Raw genomic sequence first — 26352 nt, 5'->3', positions numbered from 1 at the left:
GGTCTCCCAACAGAAGGCCCGAGGGAGCTGGACCTAGGTGGATCACTAGTGGGGACGGCCAGAGGAAAGGACAGAAGGAGAGCTCAGGGTCACGCTCCGGACTTGTTTGGGGGTTGGCTGGATCCAGGACCTGGTGGACGCAGCACGGCTCGGGTGGTCACTTGAAGCTGGAGTGACCGGAACATCAGCAGTGAGTAAATACCCTAAACTGCACAACCCGACTCTGTCTTCATTTTACATCTACGCTGCACCACCACAACCCCCATCCTCTGCACCTGACCCCCTGAGGCTATACCCCACCCGTTGGGGGTTATACCATCACAAGCTGCACCTACACCATCAGCCTCAGCGGACCCTGCTGCAGCGGCGGCCATAGTGACCGCAATACAACGGGTGGCGTAGTCGACATAAAGAACTTTAGTAACATCAGTAAGGACTGCCACATACAACTGAGTTTGACACCCTGGGCACGGACCGGGTCACAGCCACTCGGAAGACTACAACCCCCATCTGATCCGGCTCCGGATATTCCCACTAAAGAATATGGCCCAGGGGGCGCGTCACTAGAACATTCTTTTGGGTACAGGAACCAAGTATACATTGTGACAAAGTCACTGGCAAAGTACTAGAGGGAAGATATGTAGCACTAAGATCAATAGCTGCAGTAATTATACTTAGGGAAAAGGTTCCAGCACATGAGTGGGTTAATCAGTCATCTTAGTGATAGGGTGATTAAACACCTGTAGAAAGGGAGGAACTCAGAGGATAAAATCACAGCATTTCAGAGCATTTGGTGTGGGGAGGGCCTGGAGGTGGAAACTCTGAGCTGTTTTAGTCATATGAAGGAAAGATAAACCTGGGATTGTTTGTTCCTGAAGCGGGCGGTTACCCATAAAAACAAGGACTGTGTAATACGTTATGGCTATATTTTGTTTTTCCTGTTAGGCCAGGAAGGCCGTGTTTGATTTTGCTAACATTGCTGTAGTTTATGCAGTGCTCTTAATAAACTCAGAAAAAGATTTAAAGAGAGTGTTTCTGTGTGCCTCTATGTGCAACCAAGTGAGGCGATCTACCACAACATCTACACTTACAGGAGAGTATGCCTATTCAGATGGAGCCATTCTGCTGGGTCCAGGGGCATACATAGGAATTATGGTGCCCCATAGCAGAAGTTCTAAATAAGTTACCAGTAAGGGTACAAACTGAAAATTTTGTGTGCATAATTACCCGATAAGGGTATACAGACTTCAGGCTGAGGACTGTGAGCAGCCAAGAACTGATCTTGTATATAGTTTGCACTTCTTAAAGTGCCCTCTGTTGGTTTTATATTTGCAACCGCAGACTTCAGAACAAAAACCCGTTTGGCGTGGCCAAAGACATGGTCCAGCACCAGGATCACTTAAGCCCTGCAGCCACGCCCAGGGCCTACGTTGAAGGTTTTCGGATGGGTCCCTCATGCTGCTGGATTTGCACCTTTACCCGTGAGATGGACACCCTGTTTCGGATCTCACTGCAATTTGCTTGAAAAATGTTGAAAATGTTTTACATGAGAAAATATGTATATGTAAGTGAAAAGTTTTATATTGTTTGTAATAATGTTACCCAGTAACGTTCAAGTAATGTGCTTCTCATAAAGGGAAGAAAAAGTTTTATGATCTTCTAAGCGAATACATTCTAAACATTTTGTATGTCTACAATACAGTGTTTTTGCTCAGTTCCAGCCCGCGGACGTGCTGTGTTTTGCCAGGGGGTAGTGTGGCGCCCCTGAGGGTTCAGTCGCTACAGAGGTACTGCACCTCACCCAGAGGTGTGGTGTCTCCTTCTCTCAGGTAAGGAGGGAGTGCTGACCGGGACCCCAACACCCACATTCAACACTACACTACTACAGTCCGGCTGGAAGGGCAAGATGCATTGTGTTCCTGCTGAGCCCTGTCCCTGGATGGAGTGGGGGGAACCAAAGAGAGGGGGAACCAGTAGTGGGTGTGGGTGGAGGATGTAGAATAGGAGAGCACCATAATAGGAGGTATATAAAGGGAAGCCATCTTAGGCTGTGTGCCCACGTAGCGTTTTTCAAGCGTATATGCTGCGGAATTTCCGCAGCATAAACGCTTGTGAAACGCTATGTTATCCGCCCCCCATGGTCCCCAAGGGGATTCCGCAAGTTCTATGCCCATGCTGCGGATTTTTCCACAGCGTTTTTGATGCGCGGAAAAATCCGCAGCATGTTCATTAATCTTGCGTTTCCGCAAGCGGAATTGTCTTTTGCAATGCAATAAAAAACGCAAGGCAATTCCGCATGTGGAAAACGCAAGGCAATTCCGCAACGCGATAAATGCACGAAAAACGCGTGCGGAATTCCACATGCGTTTTCCGGGAGAGGACATGCAGAAATGAAGCAGAAAATTTCTGCTTCATTTCTGCAACGTGGGCACATAGCCTTAGAGTGGCAGAAGAGGAGAGGACAGGACAGTCAGTCAGTGAGTAGTGAGGAGAGGAGGGGAGCAGAGTCTCTTCAGGAGCTCTGCTCCACAAGTGGGGCCTAGTAAGAGAGGCCCAGGAGGGGAGCAGAGGAGAAAGGCTCCGGTAACATAAGGGATCCCAGCGGGTACGGTGAGTGCAGGACGGCACCCGTACGCCCGAATCTGCCAGGAGTCAGAGGGATCAGGCCGCAAGAAGGGAACCAGTCCCTGGACCAGCCGTGTTACTCCAGGTCTCGGCTGGAAAAACCGGAGGCTTCTGCACTTCCATGGTGCAGTTGCCACAACCTCACCCTAGTCACCGTGAAGGGCATCAAGTAGGTCCTGGAACTCCAGGTTGCCCAGAAGGGACTTCAGAGCACCCGATCGGGACTGTGTGTGGGGGAGTGCAGGGCAGGAGGGAGAAGACCCAGCACGTGAAGTCGATCAAGGAAAGGAACATAAGAAAGGGGGTCCCGTTAAGTGCTTCTAATCTACCTGAGGGAGTGCTGAGCCCCTGCCTGGCAGACGCAGTGCGACGCAGAGGCTGACACCCATACAGTGTACCTGAGAAACTCTTACAAGAACTGTGAGTAAAACTGGGATGACTGCACTGCACTGCCTCTGTCAGTTATTTCTGCTGCGCCATCTCTCCTGCATTACAAGCCCCAGCATCACCACCATTTGGACTTACACTGCCCCGGGGGCCCGTTCCACCTGTGGGGAGCAGAAACATCCCAGCTGCCATCGCATCACCCCCCGGAGGTCTGCAGCAGTGCCGGTAACCATTACCGGAAACCACAGCTGGCGTCACGAGACAAACTGTACACTAAAACCCCTTTTTAAAGAGAGACCCAGAGTACGGGCCCGGGAGCCGACTGCCGTGACCACCTAAACAAGGTAAAAGACCTGGGTACCGAATCCCCTATATTCCCCCTGGGTGACACACATGCACACACACACAGTACGCAGACATGCACACACACACACACAGTACGCAGACATGCACACACACATAGTACGCAGATATGCACATGTGGCACCCCAGGGGTCTGGTTTCCACAGTAATAGCAGTATTACGTCTGTGAGCAGGTGGGAGGTCTCCTGGGCAGGAATCCTAAGCATGCCACACCTCCTGCCCAGTCCTGGGAGGGGAAGAACTTCCCCTACATAAACTGGGGCTGAGGCAGGGTTAGGGAGAGGAGTTCCAGACAGAGACGGAGTCTGGTCTGGACACGCAGAAACAGGGACAGATAGACATCAGGAGCTCTGTAGGAGCCGAGGAGAAGTGCCAGAGGCTGGAGCCGTGCAGAGCTCGCCCTGGGAGAAGGTACAAAAACCAGACACAGGAGTCCGAGGCTGTGGGGACTAAGATATACCCAGCAGCAGAATCCATCCGGCAGGGGATTCCAGGTCCTCTGGCCATAAAAGCCCGGAGGCTCAGTCACAACGAAGGGACCAGCACCGCCATCCCGGAGCGGAGGCTAACAGGAGGCCCCAGGTCACCAGCCATACGGGTGAGCACCACACGGTATACCCAGGGACGTGGGCTACTTGTAACCGCTGAAAGCAGGGTAGCCAGGAAGGGTACAGACTAACGGGAAGGCCTACAACTCCACCTGGCCAGGGGAACTCCGGCTTACTCGCAGACTAACCAGGCCCCAACTACTAGCCAGTACTCCCGGGGGAATTTGCCTTGTACCATCAGTAAAGGCCCTGAACTGTACCCTCGCGTCTCCGTGCTTCCTTGTCGCACCGTTAGTGCTGGGACATCCACACCATCACTCCCAACATCACCCACATCCGCTGCCCTGAGGCCATACCTCTCCCGTTGGGGGTTATATCAACATTGCTGCACACCTATACCACCGGCCTCAGCGGTCTGCCCTGCAGCGGCGGTTTCATAACCGCATTCAACGGGTGGCGTAGTCGGACACTAATACCATCATACCAATAACTGCTACTTAGTTTGACCACCCTGGGCGCGGACCGGGTCACCGCCACACGAAGACTACTACCCCCATCGGATCCGGCTCCGGGTATCCCCCGCGCGCACGCGCGCCGCACTACAGCACTGGCCCAGGGGGCGAGTCAACTTTGGCGTAGTCGGCAGGATTACGTGCCCGCAACCACCGGGTACTGCGTGCCTGGAAAAAAAAAAAAAGAGACTTTTATACTTACCTGTGGTGAAGTTTCCCGCCGTCCGGAGTCGTTTCCCGCCATCTGGAGCCGATTCCCGCCATCCGACGCCATCTTCTGCCTTCTTCCCGCCATCCGTGGAGTTTTCCCGCCATTGGACGCCATCTTGAGGGCGCTGCGCGGGAAGAAGAGGGGCGTGGACTCCGAAAGCGCGCGAGAACTGAAGCCCCGCCTCACGTCCGGACGTTGCGTAAGGTCCTGGAAGGAGCCCAGCGGACGCCGACGTCACAGGAGCGCGACGGAAGGTCATCAACCCTGACGATCGACTGCGGAGCCGCGGCCTACGGAAGAGGATCATCGCAAGGTAGGCCACGGTCCACTAGGGGGGAGGAGGATGTCGGATACGGAGGAGAGCTTCACCGCCACAGCCGCCGCCAGCGCCACCGCTGCTGCGGTCATGCCTTTCACCATGCCCTATATCCCGGGGGCAGCCTGGCTACCCCAGTACTCAGGGGAGTCACATACCCTAAATGACTTCAGAGAAAGGCTGGATAGCCTCTTCGAGGTGTATCCCCTCACGGAGGCGCAAAAAGTGAGCATCCTGGTGGCCCAATTAATCGGGGCAGCCCAAAGGGAGGTAAAGTCCTGGCCACCTGGGAGGAAGAGGACTGTCAGAGACATACTAACCCGGCTGAAAGACACATTTGACACCCGCACCTCAGCCGAAATAAAACTAAGATTTTATGGGTGCAAACAACGGGCACATGAGAGTATAAGAGACTATGCTCTAAACCTACAAGAGGCCCTGAGAGCCATTAAGCAGGCAGACCCTGACAGCGTGGGAAATGAAGATAAGCTGTTGACTGAACAATTCATTGAGGGTCTACTGTGCAATGCCCACCGAACCCAGTTGCGGGCAATGGCCTTACAGGACCCTGACCTGGACTTTGCACAGTTCAAGGACAGAGCCATCCGGGTGCTCCGAGAACCGGCACCAGGTGGCGCTGTGACCCACAGGCACCCTGCTATCACTTATCACCAGGAGACGGCGCCCTTGTCTGCAGGGCCTGTGGGAGCTGATGCGCAGGCTTTAAACAGTGACCCGGCTACAGACCTGCACCATCAGGTCCAAGAGCTAACTAAAAGCGTTGCCGCGCTAACCCGAACTGTGCAGTCTTTACAGGTTTCTACTGCAGGGAAGATCGAGCTGGCATCCGGACCGGAGGACATCCCGTGGCGCCGACCAAGGAGGACCCCACCGGCCAGAGGAAGACCCAGCGATCGATACAACGAGGACGGACGACCTATTTGCCGCCGCTGCAATCAACCCGGACATGTGGCAAGGTACTGTCATTTAAACGGGCACAACCTGGGGTAGAGGGCCAATCCCCAGGCATAAGACCATCAGGCCCATCAAACTGGCGTGATAAATACGTAGGGGGACGTCCAATCTTGCCTGTGGTACTGGATGGCATTCCTATGAGTGCCCTGCTAGACACTGGGTCACAGGTCACCACCATCCCGTACGTGCTCTTCAAGCAGTACTGGAATGATTCGGACATAACCCGCTACCCAGACGACGACCTGAGTATCATCGCCAGCAATGGTCAGCCCGTGCCGCAGGTGGGATTCAAGGAGGTGACCATTAAAATCGGTAAAGTCGAACTGGCGGCACAAGGACTGATTATAGTGGACATAGACCGTCATGAGAGTCACCCTAGAATCACCCTGGGAACCAATGTAATTGAAAATTGTCTTGCAGAGGTGATTCTCATTTTACAGCAGGTTGCCAAGAACGCCAGTTCCGGCCAGCAGCGTGTGCTCCAAAAAGAGATCCGGGCACTGATGAAGCGGCAACAGGTGGAACTATCTGGTGGTGAGATAGGTAGCGTGAGAATGTGTGACCCGTTCCCTATTGCCATGCCCCCAAAAAGTGAAATGATGATTTGGTGCCGGGCAGCTATTGGTCTAAGAGGTAGAGACTACCAAGCAATGGTAGAACCCGTCTACTCAGACAGTAGGCCCACCATTTTGACAGCACGGGGGGTGGTCGATGTACGCCATGGGAGGGTGCCCGTTCGCATCATAAATATCGGTGAGAGAGAAGTACACCTGCCCCGGTATGCCACGGTAGCTAAATTGTTCACCATAAACCAGAATTCTGTACAGGCCGTGGAACCCTTGCCTCCATCTCAACCAGAGGAAGGTAACGGCTCTAAGAAACCAGTGGGGGACTGGTGTCAGCAACTACATCTGGGTACCGAATCCACTCCCTCACACCAGAAACAAGGAGTCTATCGGGTGGTTCAAGAGTACGAGAGAGTGTTTAGTAAACACCCGTTAGACTTCGGGCGAGTAAAGGGGGTAGAACGCCACATCCCCACGGGAGACCATCCTCCCATAAAGGAGAGATACCGACCCGTACCCCCTGCACACTACCAACATGCCAAGGGGATGCTTAGAGACATGAAGGAGGCTGGGGTAATCAGGGACAGCTGTAGCCCCTGGGCAGCTCCACTAGTCTTAGTGAAAAAAAAGGACAACACTATGAGAATGTGTGTAGACTACAGGAAGGTCAACCGTATCACACATAAAGATGCGTACCCGTTACCAAGGATAGAAGAGTCCTTAGCTGCATTAAAATCTGCTAACTTCTTCTCTACTTTGGATCTCACTAGCGGGTACTGGCAGGTTCCTGTAGCAGAGGCAGACCGGGAGAAGACCGCATTCACCACCCCGATGGGTCTCAGCGAATTTAACTGCATGCCGTTCGGGCTCTGCAACGCACCAGGAACCTTCCAACGGTTGATGGAATGCTGTCTGGGACACCGGAACTTCGAGACGGTCCTGTTATACCTGGACGATGTCATCATCTATTCCAAGACCTACGAGGACCACCTGAAACACCTGGCAGAAGTGTTCGAAGCTCTGGCAAACTACGGCCTAAAGGTGAAACCCTCCAAGTGTCACCTCCTGAAACCAAAGGTGCAATACCTGGGACACGTGGTGAGTGCTGACGGAGTGGCTCCTGACCCTGATAAGATCACCGTGATTAAGGACTGGCCAAGACCCTCCAGCATAAAAGAAGTGCGGCAGTTCCTCGGGTTGGTAGGCTACTACCGAAGATTCATTCCCGGTTTCACCAAAATGGCAGCCCCTATGCAGGACCTCCTGATAGGTCAATCTCGAAAAGCCAAAAACCAGAAGCCGCCCTTCAGGTGGGAAAAGCTGGAAGAGGAGTCCTTTAGCCAACTGAAGATGGCCCTCACGGGGGAAGAAATCCTGGCATATCCAGACTACAGCCAGCCCTTTATCCTCCACACGGACGCAAGTAACATCGGGCTAGGAGCCGTGCTGTCCCAGATCCAGCAAGGAAAAGAACGGGTAATCGCTTACCCTAGCCGAAAGCTACGACCCACCGAGAGGAACCCTGAGAATTATAGCTCATTCAAGCTGGAGTTCCTGGCAGTAGTGTGGGCAGTGACCGAACGTTTCAAGCATTACCTTGCCTCCTCCAAATTCATCGTGTACACGGATAACAACCCGTTGACACACCTGGACACTGCAAGGCTCGGTGCTCTGGAACAGAGATGGATGGCTCGCCTGTCCAACTTTGAATTCACCATCAAATACCGGGCAGGACGCTCAAATGCCAACGCGGATGCCCTGTCTAGAATGCCGAACTTACCGGACGTAGGGGAAGATCCAGAAGATCTGGAAGAAGTTGAGCTCCCTGCGTTCCACCGTCATGGGATTACCTTGTATTCCCACCGTGTGAAGGACAGGCGCTCCGCAACGTTCAATCCCTTGCCCCACTACAACTGGGCAGAGACGCAAGACAGTGATCCTGCAGTCCGTCTGGTGAAGGAAATGCTGACCCAAGCCGATGCCAGTCTGGACCCAGACGCCCCAGAGGAGACTAAGCAACTGTGGAAGGAGAAAAGTAGGCTGTTCCTCTACAGGGAGAAGTTGTGCCGGAGAATGGTTAACTCTCGAACACATGAGTTGACCTGGCAGGTAGTGGTCCCCAGACGAGACGCGGCTATGATTCTGGAGGCGTACCACAACGGAGCAGGACATTTCGGGTGGAAGAAGCTGGAGTTCTTATTGCGTGAGCGGTTCTACTGGGTAGGCATGAGAGGAGCCATCGAGAGGTGGTGCAGAGACTGTGGACCGTGCCACCTAAGAAGGAAGGACCGTGCCAGCCAGAAGACTCCCTTGCAGCCCATCATCACCCGACAGCCACTGGAACTGGTAGCCCTGGACCATGTGAAACTGGCTCCAAGCAGATCTGGGTATGTCTACGCCCTCACAATCGTAGATCATTACTCCCGGTTCCTGGTGGTGGTCCCGGTCAAGGACTTAACGGCTCAAACAGCAGCTAGAGTCTTCCAGCAGCACTTCTGCCATCCACACGGGTACCCGGACCAAGTGCTGACAGACCAAGGGCCAGCCTTCGAAGCGGAAGTCTTCCAGGAGTTCTGCAACCTGTATGGCTGCACGAAGATAAGAACAACGCCCTATCACCCACAAACTAATGGACTCTGCGAGAAGATGAACCAGGTGGTGATAGACCTCCTGAAAACATTGCCCCTGGAAGAACGCAGTATGTGGCCTGAGAAGCTGCCTGATCTGGTGGACCTATACAACCACATCCCTGTAGGTTCTACCAACTGTACCCCGGCTTACCTAATGAGAGCGAGACCTGGTAAGCTGCCTATCGACCTGGATATGGGAGTCCTGACGCCCGAGGACACCTCGCCAGAGGCAGACTGGGATACAGAACGGCAGCAGCAGTATCGGAAAGTACAGGAGAGCGTGGAGCGAAGTCTGTCTCAAGCTAGAGAAAGGCAAGAGAGGGCTTATAATCAGTATGCTCCCGCTGTTCCCCTGGTACCTGGAGAGCAGGTCTTGAAGAGGAAAAGACGGCTCCACAAGTTGGACGACCAGTGGGAGAAGGACCCGTACACCGTACTGCCATCAAGCCATGAGAGCCCAAAGATTTGCGTGATCAGTAAGGATGGAGGAGAAACCACAGCCGTTGTCTCCAGAGACCACCTGAAGAAGTGTCCCGAGCAGCTGCAAAGCCCCGAAGAGGAAGATCAAGAAAACCCTCGACCCGCAGAGGAAAGGGAAGAAATGATCAGGACTGTACTCGGAGACTTCCCCCGGTCTTGGACACAAGTAAACGGTGCTGTTGTGGTACCCGTCCTCACCTTTCTCCAGCCAGCCCCGCAAGTGCCTACAGAGGAACCAGTAGAGCTGGAAGAGCAGCTGGCCCAAGAGGCAGAAGAGTCCACACCAGCAGTACAGGAGGATCAACCCTCTGCTAGTAGTGAGCCTGCCGTGCCCCTAGTGAGCCAAAGAGTGCACAGAAAGCTGCCCAGCCTGCCCATAACACCTCCTACACCCTGTAGTGCAGGACCAGTTATTGAGCTCCGTAGGTCCACTAGGGTTACCAGAGGCCAGATGCCCGTACGTTGGAGAATCTAAGTTGGCTAGTTGCTTTAACTATTTTATGTTTACCTGTTTTGTTGTAGCCGTTGCTAATTATGTTTTTCAGTTACAGATTTCTTTATATGGACTGACAGGTTATGGACAGTGAGTAACCGGAACTCTGTTGTAAATATGTTTGGGAGCGTAACCCAGGAATGGACTAAAGACTGTTGAAGACTCGGGGCAGGACAGACCCCTACCTGGTTACGGCTCCCTGTTCTTTGGTGAAATGGACACCCTTATTGCTTCCCGGTTACGGACACGCCGTGACCATCTCATGTATTTAATTGTTATTGTTTATACCCTGTTATGTTTTAAAAAAAAAAAAAAATATGTTTAGTCCGGGAGTACTAAATTTCACTAGGGGGGAATGTGGCACCCCAGGGGTCTGGTTTCCACAGTAATAGCAGTATTACGTCTGTGAGCAGGTGGGAGGTCTCCTGGGCAGGAATCCTAAGCATGCCACACCTCCTGCCCAGTCCTGGGAGGGGAAGAACTTCCCCTACATAAACTGGGGCTGAGGCAGGGTTAGGGAGAGGAGTTCCAGACAGAGATGGAGTCTGGTCTGGACACGCAGAAACAGGGACAGATAGACATCAGGAGCTCTGTAGGAGCCGAGGAGAAGCGCCAGGGGCTGGAGCCGTGCAGAGCTCGCCCTGGGAGAAGGTACAAAAACCGGACACAGGAGTCCGAGGCTGTGGGGACTAAGATATACCCAGCAGCAGAATCCATCCGGCAGGGGATTCCAGGTCCTCTGGCCATAAAAGCCCGGAGGCTCAGTCACAACGAAGGGACCAGCACCGCCATCCCGGAGCGGAGGCTAACAGGAGGCCCCAGGTCACCAGCCATACGGGTGAGCACACGGTATACCCAGGGACGTGGGCTACTTGTAACCGCTGAAAGCAGGGTAGCCAGGAAGGGTACAGACTAACGGGAAGGCCTACAACTCCACCTGGCCAGGGGAACTCCGGCTTACTCGCAGACTAACCAGGCCCCAACTACTAGCCAGTACTCCCGGGGGAATTTGCCTTGTACCATCAGTAAAGGCCCTGAACTGTACCCTCGCGTCTCCGTGCTTCCTTGTCACATCATCCACATCCGCTGCCCTGAGGCCATACCTCTCCCGTTGGGGGTTATATCAACATTGCTGCACACCTATACCACCGGCCTCAGCGGTCTGCCCTGCAGCGGCGGTTTCATAACCGCATTCAACGGGTGGCGTAGTCAGACACTAATACCATCATACCAATAACTGCTACTTAGTTTGACCACCCTGGGCGCGGACCGGGTCACCGCCACACGAAGACTACTACCCCCATCGGATCCGGCTCCGGGTATCCCCCGCGCGCACGCGCGCCGCACTACAGCACTGGCCCAGGGGGCGAGTCACACACACACACAGTACACAGACATGCACACACACACATTGCGCAGACATGCACACACATAGTACGCAGACATGCACGCATATGGTACGTAGACATGCACGCACTTGGTACGCAGACATGCATGCACACGGTAAGCAGACATGCACGCACACGGTAAGCAGACATGCACGCACACGGTAAGCAGACATACACATGGTACACAGATATGCACATACACAAACAGATACACAGATAAGTACACATACAGACATACGTACATATTTGAACACATTCTTAAAAACACATAAAACAGACTTAAATATATATATATACACAGTCATACACACTGACACACACACAAGACACATTAGAAATATATTTAATATGGGGATTGGGGAATCTGGCGACAAGCCTCACTCACCTGCCCCTTGGCCTGTGTCAGGTCCAGCTGTGCAGGGCCGCCGGCTTGTCTGATGGCCATCACAGGCCCTGGACCATCAGAGGGGCCCACTCGCCGTTGGGGCCCACACCGCTTCCCCAGCATCTCCTCAGGGAGGACATCCGGCAGTGTTTGATTGCCGGCACTTCATCAGTGCCCCCCTCCTGCTCCACCGGCGCTGCTTAATTGATGGCACTTCATCAGGGCCCCCCTCGGGGCTTCCCTTCATCAGGGCCCCCCTCGGGGCTTCCCTTCATCAGTGCCCCCCTAGGGGGCTTGCCTTCATCAGGGCCTCCGTTCATCAGGACCCCATCTTCATCGGGGCCCCCCTCCTGCACCCCCCGCTCCACTGCTTGATTGCCGCCCCTGCCCCCGGCACTGTTTTCAGGCATGGCCACGCGCAGTGCGCTGTGCGGCTGTGTCTGCTAGTAATGACAGCAGGGGCGACACAAGCACAATTAAAGGCGCAGTGTCGCCCCTGCCGTGTCATTACTACAATACACACGAATCTGATAATAAAAATTCATGATAAAAATCATTTTCTCATCATATTTTTGGAGTGCCAGATTTTTGCTATTATTTACAATACACAGCAGCACAGTGCACTGCGCGCGGCCATGCCTGAAGACAGTGCCGGTGGGTGGCGGTGGCAATCAAGCAGCTGAGCGGGGCGTGCAGGAGGGGGATGACTGCTATGTGGCCCCCCCAGATCACGGCCCCCATAGCAATTGCGTGGCCTGCCGCCATTGGCGTTACGCCACTGGCTTGGTCTATACATCTATATCAGGGATGTCAAACTCAAAACACACAAAGGGAAAGCTGCGGGCCAACCAGGATCATGGACCCCACACAGTCCTCCATACAAAATAATGGGCCCCACATAGTCCTCCAAACAGTATAATGGGCCCACATAGCTTTTCATACTGTCCTCCATACAAAATAATGAGCTCCACATAGTCCTTCAAACAGTATAATGGCCCCATATAGCTTTTCATACAGTATAATGGACCCCACATAGTACTCCATACAGAATAATGGCCCCACATTGGGGTGGTGGTTCTGGTGTCGTGGGCCAAATATTTTCACCCTGTGGGCCAGATTTGGCCCACAGGCCACAGTTTGACACGTGTGATCTATATTGATATTTCTTTTGCTCTAAGCAAACTTACCTAATCATTTGTTATTATATTACCTAATAGGTCTTTTTTTTTTGGGACTGACCCATTTACATGCCCATCCGTGATTGTTAAAGGGAATGTGTCACCACCCTGGGCGATATCAGACCTCTACTATGGGCCTACAGGTGATAGAAAAGTAAATCTATACTTACCTGTATGGCCCATAGCAGAGGTCTGATTGCAGAGAAATCTGGTTTTATAAAATCTGTTCTCCAGAGGCTTGGCGTCCGGGGGATGCCAAGCAAACCCCTCCTATATGATTACTATTCCCCTAAATTGCCGCCTCTGTGATAAATTATCATATTCCTCCCGCCCCTGCACGGCACAGGGGGGTGACACATTCCCTTTAAGCTTATATTTGACTGTTTAGACTCTTTTGTGTACTTTGGAATTGAGCTTAAAATGTGCTTATATTTCATTCTGGCGCAGCCATTGTGTGAAAGCACCAGTAATTGTTAGATGCTGACACAAAGATAAAAATTATTTTCCTTATAATCTAATAGACAGTAGGATGCTTTGCCTACAGGGTCCCTGAGTTGTTCCACATATTATGTGTCAGTCATTGCAAATTAAATGTTTCAAATAACCAGAGAAAATATTAGATAAAAGAGATATTGCCATTTTCTAGTAACTGGACCATAAAAAAGCTTATTGCACAGATTGTGATGGAGTCAACAATATGTATGGCTACTTTTGAAATTAACATTTTCCCCAAAATGAGAGCTATAGAGAGGGAGGGAGAGAGAGAGGGGGAGAGAAAGAGAGAGAGGGAGGGAGTGAGGAAGGTAGAGAGGGAGAGAGAAAGAGGAAGAGAGACAGAGAGAAAGGAAGGGAGGGAGAGAGAGGGAGTGAGAGAGGGAGAGAAAGGAAGGGAGGGAGAGGAGTAAATAGAGACAGAGAGAGGGGGAAAGTGAGAGCTAGAGAGAGAGGGAGAGAGAGAGGGGGAGAGAGAGACTGAGAGAAAGAGCGCGAGGAGGAGAGAGGAGGGAGAAGAGAGGGAGCGAGAGAGAGGGGGAGAGAAAGACAGATGGAGAGAAAGAGAGAGAGGGAGGGAGGGAGAAAAGGGAGAGAAAGACATAGGTAGAGAGAGGGGTATAGGGAGACAGAGAGAGGGAGAGAGGGTGAGAGAAAGACAGAGGGAGAGAGAGACAAAGAAAGAGCACGAGAGGGAGGGAGTGTGAGAGAGTGAGGGAGAGAGAGACAGAGGGAAAAAAAGGGAGTGAGAAAGAGAGGAGGAAGATAGAGAGAGAGTACAATGTATAAGGTATAATAATATGGTACAATGTTCTCCAATATGCAAGGTCGGTCACCGCTGCAGGGCATTGTGGGGAAGCCAAGGCAGCCACATAAAATGAGACTGATGCTGATGCTTCAGCACTGTGGGAAATGATCCTGGGCAAGTTGTTTTGGGCTAATTGCAAATCAAATCTTAAAGTATTTGAATTCGTGTGGAAACGCAAATTTCAGCAAATTCAACTCAAACTCGATCCTCTGTGGATTGTTCCGCTCATCTCTAATGACTACTCAGCCAAAATTGTTTTAGAGAAGAGCTTTTCAAATAAATACAACTTTGCTAAGATAAAAGATCCTTTGTAATGAATTCTCCTGGCTACAGTAGCTCTGAGGAATTTCTAACTAAAATATAAACATCTTGCAATAAGTTCTTTTAACAATACATTTGCTCCTCACAAATGGCTTCCCAATCTCACCAGCATCACATTTAGAAAAATCAAAAATCGAATCAAATCCAACAACAACAACATACGGCGTGCAGCTCGGCAATTACAGTCCTGGCCGACTAAGCACATTTACATAGAAATTACCACCCAAAGAACTCATAATAATTATGTTGAAAAACCAGAATCAACCACTGGCACATTTCATGCAACACCCAATTTATACCGTCTGCAAAGTGTAGCTCAAGTTCAAGACAATGCTTTTTTTTTTTTGGTTGAGCTTTTTTCCTTGCGACATGGTGGGTATCCTGAGCCACATAAAAGTTTACCAGGGTAATAAGGACGCTGCCATGGGAGCTTTGTGTCTGTTGTGAGGGCAATCTCTGCCTTTCGGGGAATTACAGTCCTGTGAAAATGTATTAACTTCCTTCCCGTCTTTAAATGATTATTTAGTTTATACTGATACTGATATACAGAGTACACAGGAAGCTGCCAATCAGTTGTGGGGGCAGGGTTATACAGAGAATGGTGTGCATGATCTTACTGTGTATACAGATGTTACCTGTCATTGTAATCATGTTTGTGATGGTCATGAGACTTCTGAAAAGTCTTCTGTACAGAGTAGGATGTATGAGTCTAGTGTAAAACCTAGTGAAATATTTATTTTTAATATAGCTAGCAATATGGAAAATTAAAACAATATCTAAAAAAGTTTATAAAATACATGTAATACACGTGCTGCTAAAGATATTCATATAAAGATGTGATTTTAATATATTGGAAATTGTTACAAAGCCATTATTTAGGCTATGGGACCTTAAGTGAGAGCCAACATCCACAAATTGAGAAAATTTGGAACAGAGGTGAATGGAGATGAGTGAATAAATTTAGAGGTCCAGCAATCAAGTCTGTATTCTTCATCCTATCTGCTATCATCTGCAACTCGTCATCAGGGATGAGTGGACCCATTAAAGTTCGTTCAACGCACTTGAAACACAAGCCGGACCCCATTGAAAACAATGGTGACCCAAACTTTTCAGCTGGAAAATATTCCCTCTCTCCCCAGTCTTCCCCCGGAATTCCAAACATTGCAATGGACATCCGGGAGAAGTCTGTGTTTGGCGTTTAGCACCAGACACTGACTGTCCGGTATGAACCCCGAACTTCCGGTTCGCTCATCTCTAGTCATCATGGACTGGCGCAACGTTGTGTGGGCATCATGCCAAAATAAAGACATCACGTCAGGCCGGCTGATCAAAAGTGGAGCTGCGGATGACGGCAGGTAGGAGACAGTTCGCAAGGCTTCCGTCCAGTGGACTTTCATCAGTATCTTGCACCTCTGCTCCCTCTTTATATCCCTGTGGCCTGTCTGCGTCCTGTAGTATACTGGTATTATGACCAGTATTGGTAATTATGGCCTCTTTCTTTCTGTATGTTTGGATTTGATGTTCTTTTCAGTGAATTGCTTATAATTTTAGTGTACTTTGGGGACATGACAATATTTTTGGTTATTTTTATTAATGCGTTTGAAGAGCCATAGCTGATTAATTTTTCAGCTGACAGCCATTTTAAGGGCTTGTTTTTGATGGACAAGCTGTATTTTTAATGCTTCCATATAGGCTACATATAACTTTACATAGTTTATAAGGTTTATGTTTTTATGCAGTATACCAGTTTTGTGCTTTCTTATTTGCTTTTTTTTTTAAAAAATTGCAAAATAAATAAAAGTAATTATTTTATACAAAATAAAGAAAACGTTTTAATATTTTTTTTTTTTACTTTTTTCTTTTACTGAGGACTTGAGTTCGAGTGAGCTTAATCACTCATATAATACACTGCAATGCCTGTCAGCATAATGCTTCTGGCTGGTTCTTATAGGAGAACCAAGATGGCAGCAATAGGGGCCATAGTTAGGCCATAGTGGCTATGACATTGCATCAGAGGAGGGGGTAGCTCTGCGTTGACAGAGGAAGGTCCCTAACTGTCTAAAATATAAGAAGACGAAGCGACACTCACCCTGAATATCTTCAAATACTTTGTTTAATACAAAATGTAGCTCATGGGAGAAAGATAGGAATGGGATACATGTTATACGGAAGACCCCAGCATTGATACCATTAGCGATATAGCCTGCATGAGTTGTTGCCAACCCCATTCATACTACCTCTGTCTAACCACCTAGATGCCGAGGTCACTATGTCTCATACTCACCTGTCGCTTTCATCCTTTTCCGTCATCGCTCTGGTCGGAGAAAAATGGAGCGCACCAGAGGTCACTTTTCAATGCACCTCTTTGAGTGCTTCATTCTGGCCTCGTTCTGGCTCTCGTAGACTTGTATTGAGCTTTTGTGTCGTAGCTTTTCACTTTTGGCCAGTCAGAAATTATGGACACAAGATAGTGCCAGTGGGGACCGGAGGGGCATTGGTAAAAGGTGAAGCCACCAGAAGGTAAGTATAAGAATGGGGACATGAAGCTTACATTTAAAGTGCCACTCCAGCGCTGAAAAAACAACAACGCTGTAGTAGTGCTTTAAATGTAACCGAGAAGCGCTCATGTCTGCTTAATGCAAGAGAAACATTTATGAAGAATTGTGCCTATTATCTGATGAATATAGTTCTTATCAAATTTATGTCCAGTCAAAAAGAAGTTCATTGTTGGAGTTTGGTCTCCCTCACTTGTCGTAACATCTAGTTCTGACCTGCCCAGGTAATAAAAAGAGCAAACACACCTATCCAGGACCCCGATTTTCATGTCATGTGTCCCAGGGCATGAAACACGAGAACCTTGACCACGGCTTCCGCCCCTCACCACCTTACACTGAGATGGCTGTCAACCAAATGATCGGCTGAAGGATCATTCAGTCAATGGCCATCTAGTGTATAGGACCAGCTTTACTGTAGCCATCAAATCCAAACTGCAGCTTACAAAGGTAGATTGGGTAAAGCATTAGTCCAGGTCAGCTTACTTCTGTATCTGGAGGTGAGGGAGGCTGGCGATGTCACAACTACTGATACCAACTTGTTCTTCTATCCAGGCAGGTAACAGTACACTTGATGGCACTAGCCCTACACACTTTCTAATATGTAAGTGAGCAGAGCCAATATAACCTTTTAAGGCCAAATGTGATACATGGTAACATGTAGGTAAGATTACAGATGTATCAATATCCTTTATAATACTCTTAAGCATATTCGTTTATGTTCTTGTTTGAAATAGAAGAATTTGAAGGTGTAAAATATTCTCCCTGGTTCTTATCCATGGAATACAAAAATATCATTGATACTAGCCACAAATGCATATTATAGTATATTACCCATGAAAACATTATATATACTGGTACAGATAGAGAAATATCTGATCTAATGCAGACAAAATTCTGGCCATTCACTATAACAATCAGTAGAAGGACTAAATGCTATCTACATTTACCTACTCTGGTCCCAGTTGGCTGCAAAAAGTAGAAGTATCTTCCTTCCATAGTGATCACGACTGTCCAGGACACCAGGAAATCCATCCATGAGAGCACGTTTAACCCCAGGGTCATCTGCTTTAAGATTTTTAAACATGTCCAAATTAAGTTGACGATACTGGAAATACTGGGCGAGAAGTCGGAAAGCTTCCATCTGGTTGAACTTTCTTGCTCTTAGAAACCTTAGTATGAAGGCATCATCTGTCCTTAGGAAGCCAATATCTGGTCTAGTGATGATCATGTCTCTGACTTGTTGGATATCCTGATGTAAAGTGTCTGGATTTTCATTCAGTTCCAAACGGGCTTTCTCTATTGTCTCCGGACTTAGTCCAACTTGTAAGTGGGTCATCTTTACAACTTGCAGATATGCAAAACCTAAATTTCTGCTTAATTATCAGCAAAAATGTTCATGCCTTCCACCAAGTCTGAACATGAAATCCTCCGAATTTATATGTCACACAAATCCAGGATTAAGAGAAAATGGAAGGGTGAAATTATGGTGGTATATCCAGAAATGAAGGTGTTATATCTGCAAACATAAAAACCACAATGTCATGTTAGCAATTGTTTAGTAAAATAAGTTCTACCATATAAAATATCACTTTCTCAACGCTATCATTTTATTCCCTTTAATTTCAAATGTAATGTGAAAAAAATCACAGCAAGTTCAATAATTCTCTATGTGTAAAAAAGTCATAGGCAGTTGGGATTAGTTGTGATTGACAAGTGACTTCTCCTATAGGGAATCATTGAGTAAGCTAGTTGCATAAACCCTGTTAAAATGCCTACAGGACATTTCTGCTTCTTCACAATGTCTTAGGCCTCATTCACACGTCTATGTTGCACGTACATGTTCTGTGTTTTTCCACTGTAGTCTATGGATGTCAGCATTTTTTCACGGACCATGTGTCCATACAAAACTCTCAGAGACTTCCATTTTTTCGGTATCATGGATGACAAGAGCACACAGATGGCATCAGGGTACAGTCCGTGTGCTGTAGGTATTTAACATTGAAAAATAAAGGAGAAGCTTTGTCATTTATTTATCTATTCATCCGTGAAAAACACTGACAACACACTGATGGTAAAAAATGGACACATCGATGACACACTGATCCAAAACACTGACAACGGCACCGGTACCATTTTTTCATGCTTAAACACATAGGTGTGAATGAAGCCTTACGGAGTGTTCGCCTCATCAGGGCCAAGCAGTAGAACTGGCTGGCTGGATGAGAGGCTTCTAACAGGACATCTAAGCTTCTCCTTGTGAAGAGTGCTTGTTTCTTCTAAGTTTCTCCTTGTAGAGAGTGCTAAGCTCTTGTGAGGAGACTTATAAGATAAACAATGCTCCTCTCTGCAAAGAGAAATTTTACCCCTTAGATCCCTAATCTAAAAATTCCTGATTAATTACCTTTAGACTTCTCGATGGTCCTACAAAGTATGCAATAATTGCAAGAATTCCAACTAGGAAAACATTATGGTCAGGTGTGAGTCATTGTAATGATGTAATTTACCTATTACTCATTGACGAAAAACTGATGTGAATGCAGATATTCACAAATCATCACCCAAACTGAAGAAGTCTTCTCTATTTACCTGATTAATGTTAAATAGGGCTCCCAGTATCTGAATTGATATACCCTGGTACCCTGGTGACATACCCACACTACAATATTTTGTATTAAATTGCACCCACTTGTGCAACTCTAATCGAGGTCGTCTGTGACGAAGACAGGGTCTCTTTAAATTTTAAAGTGCCAAGAAAAATGAATGAAGCACATTGCTGGAGTGTAACTAATAAGAGTACTGCTTAAGTGAAAAAAAGGTGTTGGCGATTACCTAATAATGGTATGGAAAAGTAATACCTGACAGTGATTACTAAATTTGCTGTCAAGTGTTCATAGTACATTTAATAATACATTATCACCCACTTTACACATTGTTCTACATATAGAAATGTCATGCTAGAGTGCTGAAAGAACAGCCTGGCACACTGGCATCGACCTATCTGCCTATCATACAGAAATATCACTGAATATGGCATTTTGTATAGGTTTATGTTTTGGTTTTTTTTTGCTATAATTTGGCCTCACCATTTGAATAAAACCTTAGACTACATTTCCCAGAATGCATTTTCCAGTGCACAGATGCTGCATTAAGCAAGGATAGTGTTTAAGATCCTCTAGATTAGATTGGATTGTGATACACGTTGTAACTCAGGACTCAAGCGAGGTCTTGTATATAAAACACTTTATCTACAAGATGTCTCAAAGGTTTCTGTGGATTAAAATGGATTTGATGACATGAAAAACTTTGATAGCAATCAATGTATGATTAATATAGGTCCAACCATGAGCCATCCACCAAACAGGAGAATTAGGGGCTGCAGTGTTCTTAATTCATGTAAAAAGATCTTAACAATGGGTCAAAAGTGGGCATTTAACTTTAAGAATAAAAACATTTTTATATACCATTTTAGTATATACTCATTAATCACAATTGCAAGTCGACAGACAGCTGAGATCAAGTTTCGATCAGCACTGGGGCGTGTAGCCTTGGTGAGCATGGACCAAATATGGAAAAGCAAGTGTGGCGCCCCTGAAGGTTCAGTCGCCACAGAGGTACTGCACCTCACCCAGAGGTGTGGTGTCTCCTTCTCTCAGGTAAGGAGGGAGTGCTGCCCGGAACCCCAACACCTGCATCCAGCACTACACTGCTCCAGGCCGGCTGGAAGGGCAAGATGCAATGTGTTTTCCTGCTGAGCCCTGACCCTGGCTGGAGTGGGGGGACCCAAAGGTAGGCGGAACCAGTAGTGGGTGTGGGTGGAGGAAGCAGTTTAGAGGAGCACCATGGTAGTAGGTATATAATGGGAAGCCATCTTAGGGTGGCAGGAGAACAGTTGAGAGCAGTTCAGAAGAACAGCTCAGGAGGACAGTCAGGGAGCAGAGTCTCATTAGGAGCTCTGCTCCACAAGTAGGGCCCAGTCCTAGAGGCCCAGGTGGGGAGCAGAGGAGTAGGCTCCGTTCTAAGGAAGGGATCCCAGGGGGTACGGCGAGTGCGAGACGGCACCCGTACGCCCCGAATCTGTCAGAAGACAGAAGGATCGTAGGCCGCAAGGAGGGGACCGGCCCCTGGTCCAGCCGTGTTACTCTACGTCTCGGCTGGGAAAACCGGAGGCTTCTGGCTTATATAGTCAGTTGCCAGAGCCTCATTCTAATCCCCGTGAGGGTCAAGCAGGTCCGGGAACTCCGACGAGACAGGAGGAACTTCAGAGCACCCGAGCGGGATTGAGAGTGGGAAACGCAGGGCAGGAGGGAGAAAGACCCAGCGTGAAGACGGTCTAGCTAGGAACACAAGAAAGTGGGGTTCTGTCAGGTACTCCTAATCTGCCTGAGGAAGTGCTGAACCCCTGCCTGGAGAACGCAGCGCGACGTGGGAGGCTGACACCTGTACAGTGCACCAGTGGAACTGTCATAAGAACTGTGAGTAAATACTGGTATGACTGCACCGCACTGCCTCCGTCCCTTCTTTCATCTGCGCCATCTCTCCCTCCCGGCACTACAACGCCCAGCGCAACCTACACCATCACCACCTACACTGCCCTGGAGCTAGCTCTACCTGTGGAGAGCCACACTATCCCTGCTGCCGTAACACCAGCTCCAGAAGACTGCTCCACAGCGGCGGCACCCTTTTTCCGCATTCCACAGGTGGCGTCACGAACTTTCCAAATCCCCTATAATATTTCCCCTTTTTCACTGACCGCCCTGGGTCACGGACCGGGCCAGCCACCGTGATACTCCCCCCCCCACCGGCATACACAGAGGCCCGGCTGCCGAGTACCCCACGGCCCTGGGGGCGCGTCACAAGGAAATCTCAGTCACTATCAAACACTGGTCACTGCAATTCGTGTTCCCAGTTGCTACAAATGGCTGTGAGACGTGAGCACTCACTAAAGCAGCCAGAAGAAAAATTGATGCCCTTGAGCTGTGGTGCTGGAGAAGACTTCTACGAATCTCACGAACAACTAGGATCACCAACAAAGATGTTCTTGATCATATAAACCCAGATATGTCCCTGGAAGGAAAGATCACCAGACAGAAACTGACTTATTTCGGACATGTGATAAGGGCAAATTCACTAGAAAGCGAAATTCTATTTGGAATGGGCAGTGGTAAAAGGAAGCAGGAGACTGAAGGCCCGTTGACTGGACACCATCAAGAATGACACAGGAATAGTCAACAAGCAATTGAAAATAGCCATGGAAAACAGGAAAGCATCATGAGAACTGGGTTATAGAGTATTCAAGGGTTGGACACATCTGAACAGATAAAATCAATTAGGAAATTCTGGGTAATTAGAGATGGGTCCCATATGCAGGATTTTGAGCTTTTTGTCAGACCTGAAAATGATTACAAAGAATGTTTCCTCCTCTGGAGGACATGTCCTGTCTCGTATTACACAGGCAACCCATTCATTTAAATGAGCCTGGGGTAATGCTTACTTTTCCTTATGTTGCCTGGTTTCTTCTTAGATTATAGCTAATCACTTGAGGACTCATTGCAATCTGATTATTATCAACCATACTTTTCATTACCATAATCATAGTTATCGTGACTGTAAACTGGTGGTGATAGATGAGCATACACTTCGATTTAAAGTTGGAGCCACACATTACCTTACTTTTACTATGTAATCGATATTTGCAGGTTGCATCTAATCTACAATGTTTTCCATATTTTAGGTAACATCAGGATTTTTTATCAGGTGATAATATCCTGTCTTCAGAGCAAAGGAAAAATCTTCAGATAAACATTAATTTTGGCAAAAAAAGCTTTTCCGTGACACAAATGCAAGTAAATACCTGATGTTGCTAAAGCACAAGCCATTCTACCTGTTAAAAGATTGAATGCAACCACATGATTATGTAGGCCTATTCTTCAACCCTTTGTAAATGAAATAGTTCAAGGCAGTTCTCAATCCCACTAATGCTCTGCTTCATAAAAGACTCTTCAAGATCAGCTCTGCAGCTGAGAAAGATGTATGTTTTACAAAGGAGCAGATGTTCATTGAAAAGAATGTGTGCACATATGCTAATCGTCTGTCAGACTATACACAGAGTCCACAGATATTGCACCCATGTATTTAGAATATTCCACAAAAGAGTTTTATGCAAAACTGCAGTCAAGAATAATAATGCAAAAATGGTATTAACATAACATTCAAGTGCTGCTGGAAAAGAACACAAGTTTATATATCACATGTATACAGTCAATGCATTAGATACAGTGGGGAAAATAAGTATTTGATACACAGCCGATTTTGCAAGTTTTCCCACCTACAAAGAATGGAGAGATCTGTAATTTTTATCTGAGGTACACTTCACCTGTGAGAGACAGAATCTAAAATAAAAAAAACAGAAAATCACATTGTATGGTTTTTACATAATTAAATTGCATTTTATTGCATGAAATAAGTATTTGATCACCTACCAACCAGCAAGAATTCTGGCTCTCACAGACCTGTTAGTTTTTCTTTAAGAAGCCCTCCTACTCTGCACTCATTACCGACATTAATTGCACCTCTGTGAACTCATTACCCGTATAAAAGACACCTGTTCACACACTCAATCAATCACACTCCAACCTCTCCACCATTGCCAAGACCAAAGAGCTGTCTAAGGACACCAGGGACAAAATTGCAGACCTGCACAAGGCTGGGATGGGCTACAGGACAATAGGCAAGCAGCTTGTTGAGAAGGCAACAACTGTTGGCGCAATTATTAGAAAATGGAAGAAACACAAGATGACTGTCAATCTTCCTTGGTCTGGGGCTTCATGCAAGGTCTCGCCTCATGGGGTAAGGATGCTTTTGAGAAAGGTCAGGAATCAGTCCAGAACTACACGGGAGAATCTGGTCAATGACCTGAAGAGAGCTGGAATCAGAGTCTCAAACATTACCGATAGTAACACACTAAGCCGTTATGGATTAAAATCCTGCAGGGCACGCAAGGTTCCTCTGCTCACACCAACACATGTCCAGGCCCTTTTGGAGTACGCTAATGACCATCTGGATGATCCAGAGGAGGCATGGAAGAAGGTCATGTGGTCAGATGAGACCAAAATAGAACATTTTGGTATCAACTCCACTCGCTGGGTTTGGAGGAAGAAGAAGGATGAGTACAACCCCAAGAACACCATCCCAACCGTGAATCATGGTGGGGGAAACATCATACTTGGGGGTGCTTTTCTGCAAAGGGAAGAGGATGACTGCACCGTATTAAAGGGAGGATGGATGGGGTCATGTATTGTGAGATTTTGGCCAACAACCTCCTTTGCTCAGTAAGAGCATTGAAGATGGGTCGTGTCTGGGTCTTCCAGCATGACAATGACTCAAAACATATAGCCAGAGCAACTAATGAGTGGCTCCTTAAGAAGCATTTCAAGGTCCTGGAGTGGCCCAGGCAGTCTCCAGACCTGAACTCAATAGACAATCTTTGCAGGGAGCTGAAACTCAATGTTGCCCAGCGACAGCCCCAAAATCTGAAAAATATGGAGAAGATCTGTATGGAGTAGTGGGCCAAAATCCCTGCTGCAGTGTGTGCAAACTTGATCAAGAACTACAGGAAACTTCTGACCTCTGTAAGTGCAAATAAAGGTTTCTGTACCAAATATTAAATTCTGTTTTTCTATTGTATCAAATACTTATTTCATGTAATAAAATGCAAATTAATTATGTAAAAATCATACAATGTGATTTTCTGGAGTTTTTAGATTCTGTCTCTCACAGTTGAAGTGTACCTACGATAAAAATGACAGACCTCTCCATTCTCCATCAAATACTTATTTTCCCCACTGTAGATAGATTGATAGATAAATAGAGAGATAGACACATATTAGACAATAAATATAATATACAATGGATAAATAGATACAGTGCTGTGAACTTTTGCACATTTTTTCACGTTACACCCACAAACTTAAATGGATTTTATTGGGATTTTACGTCATGTACCAACACAAACTAGCAAGTATTTGTAAAATGTAAAGGAAATTATAGATGGTTTTCTAAATATTTAAAAAATGTAAATCTGAAAATTGTGAAGTGCATTTGTATTCAGCCACCTGAGTCAAACCTTTGTATGACCACATTTCATTTCAATTTCTGCTTCACGTCTTTTGGGGTATGTCTCTACCAGCTTTGCACATCTAGAGGCTAAAGTTTTTGCCCATTCTTCTTTCATAACTTCAGCTCCATGAGATTGGAGAAAAAGCATCTGTGAACAGCAATTTTCAATAGGATTCAAGTCTGGACTGTGACTGGGCCATTTAAACACATGAATATGCTATGATCTAAACCAATAATTGTAGCTCTGGTAGCATGTTTAGGGTCGCTGTCCTGCTGGAAGGTGAACCTAGGTCCCAGTCTCAAGTCTTTTGCAGCCTATAACAGTTTTTTCCAGGATTGTTCTGAATTTAGCTTCATCCATTTTCCCATCAACTCTGACCAGCTTCCTTGTTCCTACTGAAGAAAAGCATCCCCACAGCATGATGCTGCCACCACCATGTTTGACAGTGGGGATGGTGTTTTCAGGGTGATGTGCAGTGTTAGTTTTCTGCCACACATAGTTTTTTGCATTTAGCCCAAAAAGTTCTTCTTTGGTCTCATCTGACAAGAACCCCTTCTTCAATATGTTAGCTGTGTCCCCTACATGGCTTTTTGCAAACTGCAAAGGTGACTTCTTATAGCTTGCTTTCAAAAATGTCTTCTTGCCACTCTTTCATAAAAGCCACATTTGTGGAGTATACGGCTAAGGCTGGGGTCATATTAGCGCATGGTATCTGATGCGACAGCATCATATGCAATTGAGGGGGTCGTGATGACATTCCACTCGTCCTCCAGTCACTCCAAATTCAAACTATGAGCATGGGTCAACCATTCAAAGAATGAGTCAGACAACAAGCTGGTTCAAGCTCAGAGCATGCTCAGAAGACTACTACAGTCAACGTCCTCAGCATTGTTCTGCGTTTATTTTTACATACACAAATCTAAATACACTACATAATGGGAGGGAAAAGGGGTTGTCCGGGGCGGGGTAAACCATGAAAGTCCAGTGTCTGGCCACTCCTGAT

At 47.6% G+C, this 26352-nt stretch overlaps 1 protein-coding gene across 1 annotated transcript in view; it reads right to left on the bottom strand.

The window, feature by feature from the left end:
- The window catches only part of CLVS1 (clavesin 1), a 137881-nt gene that overhangs the window by 69398 nt on the left and 42131 nt on the right, over positions 1-26352 (bottom strand). The window contains exon 2 of the mRNA XM_073679341.1: positions 18181-18749. Within this exon, the coding sequence (XP_073535442.1) occupies positions 18181-18569 (389 nt within the window). The 5' untranslated portion in view covers positions 18570-18749. The remainder of the gene's footprint in view (positions 1-18180; positions 18750-26352) is intronic.

The sequence above is a fragment of the Phyllobates terribilis genome, unplaced genomic scaffold (genome assembly GCF_046119375.1).
Source record: "Phyllobates terribilis strain yellow unplaced genomic scaffold, ASM4611937v1 Scaffold_4__5_contigs__length_816908805, whole genome shotgun sequence".
Classification (NCBI taxonomy): domain Eukaryota; kingdom Metazoa; phylum Chordata; class Amphibia; order Anura; family Dendrobatidae; genus Phyllobates; species Phyllobates terribilis.
Note: the sequence above shows the minus strand (reverse complement) of the source record. Positions and strands in the feature narration are given on the sequence as shown.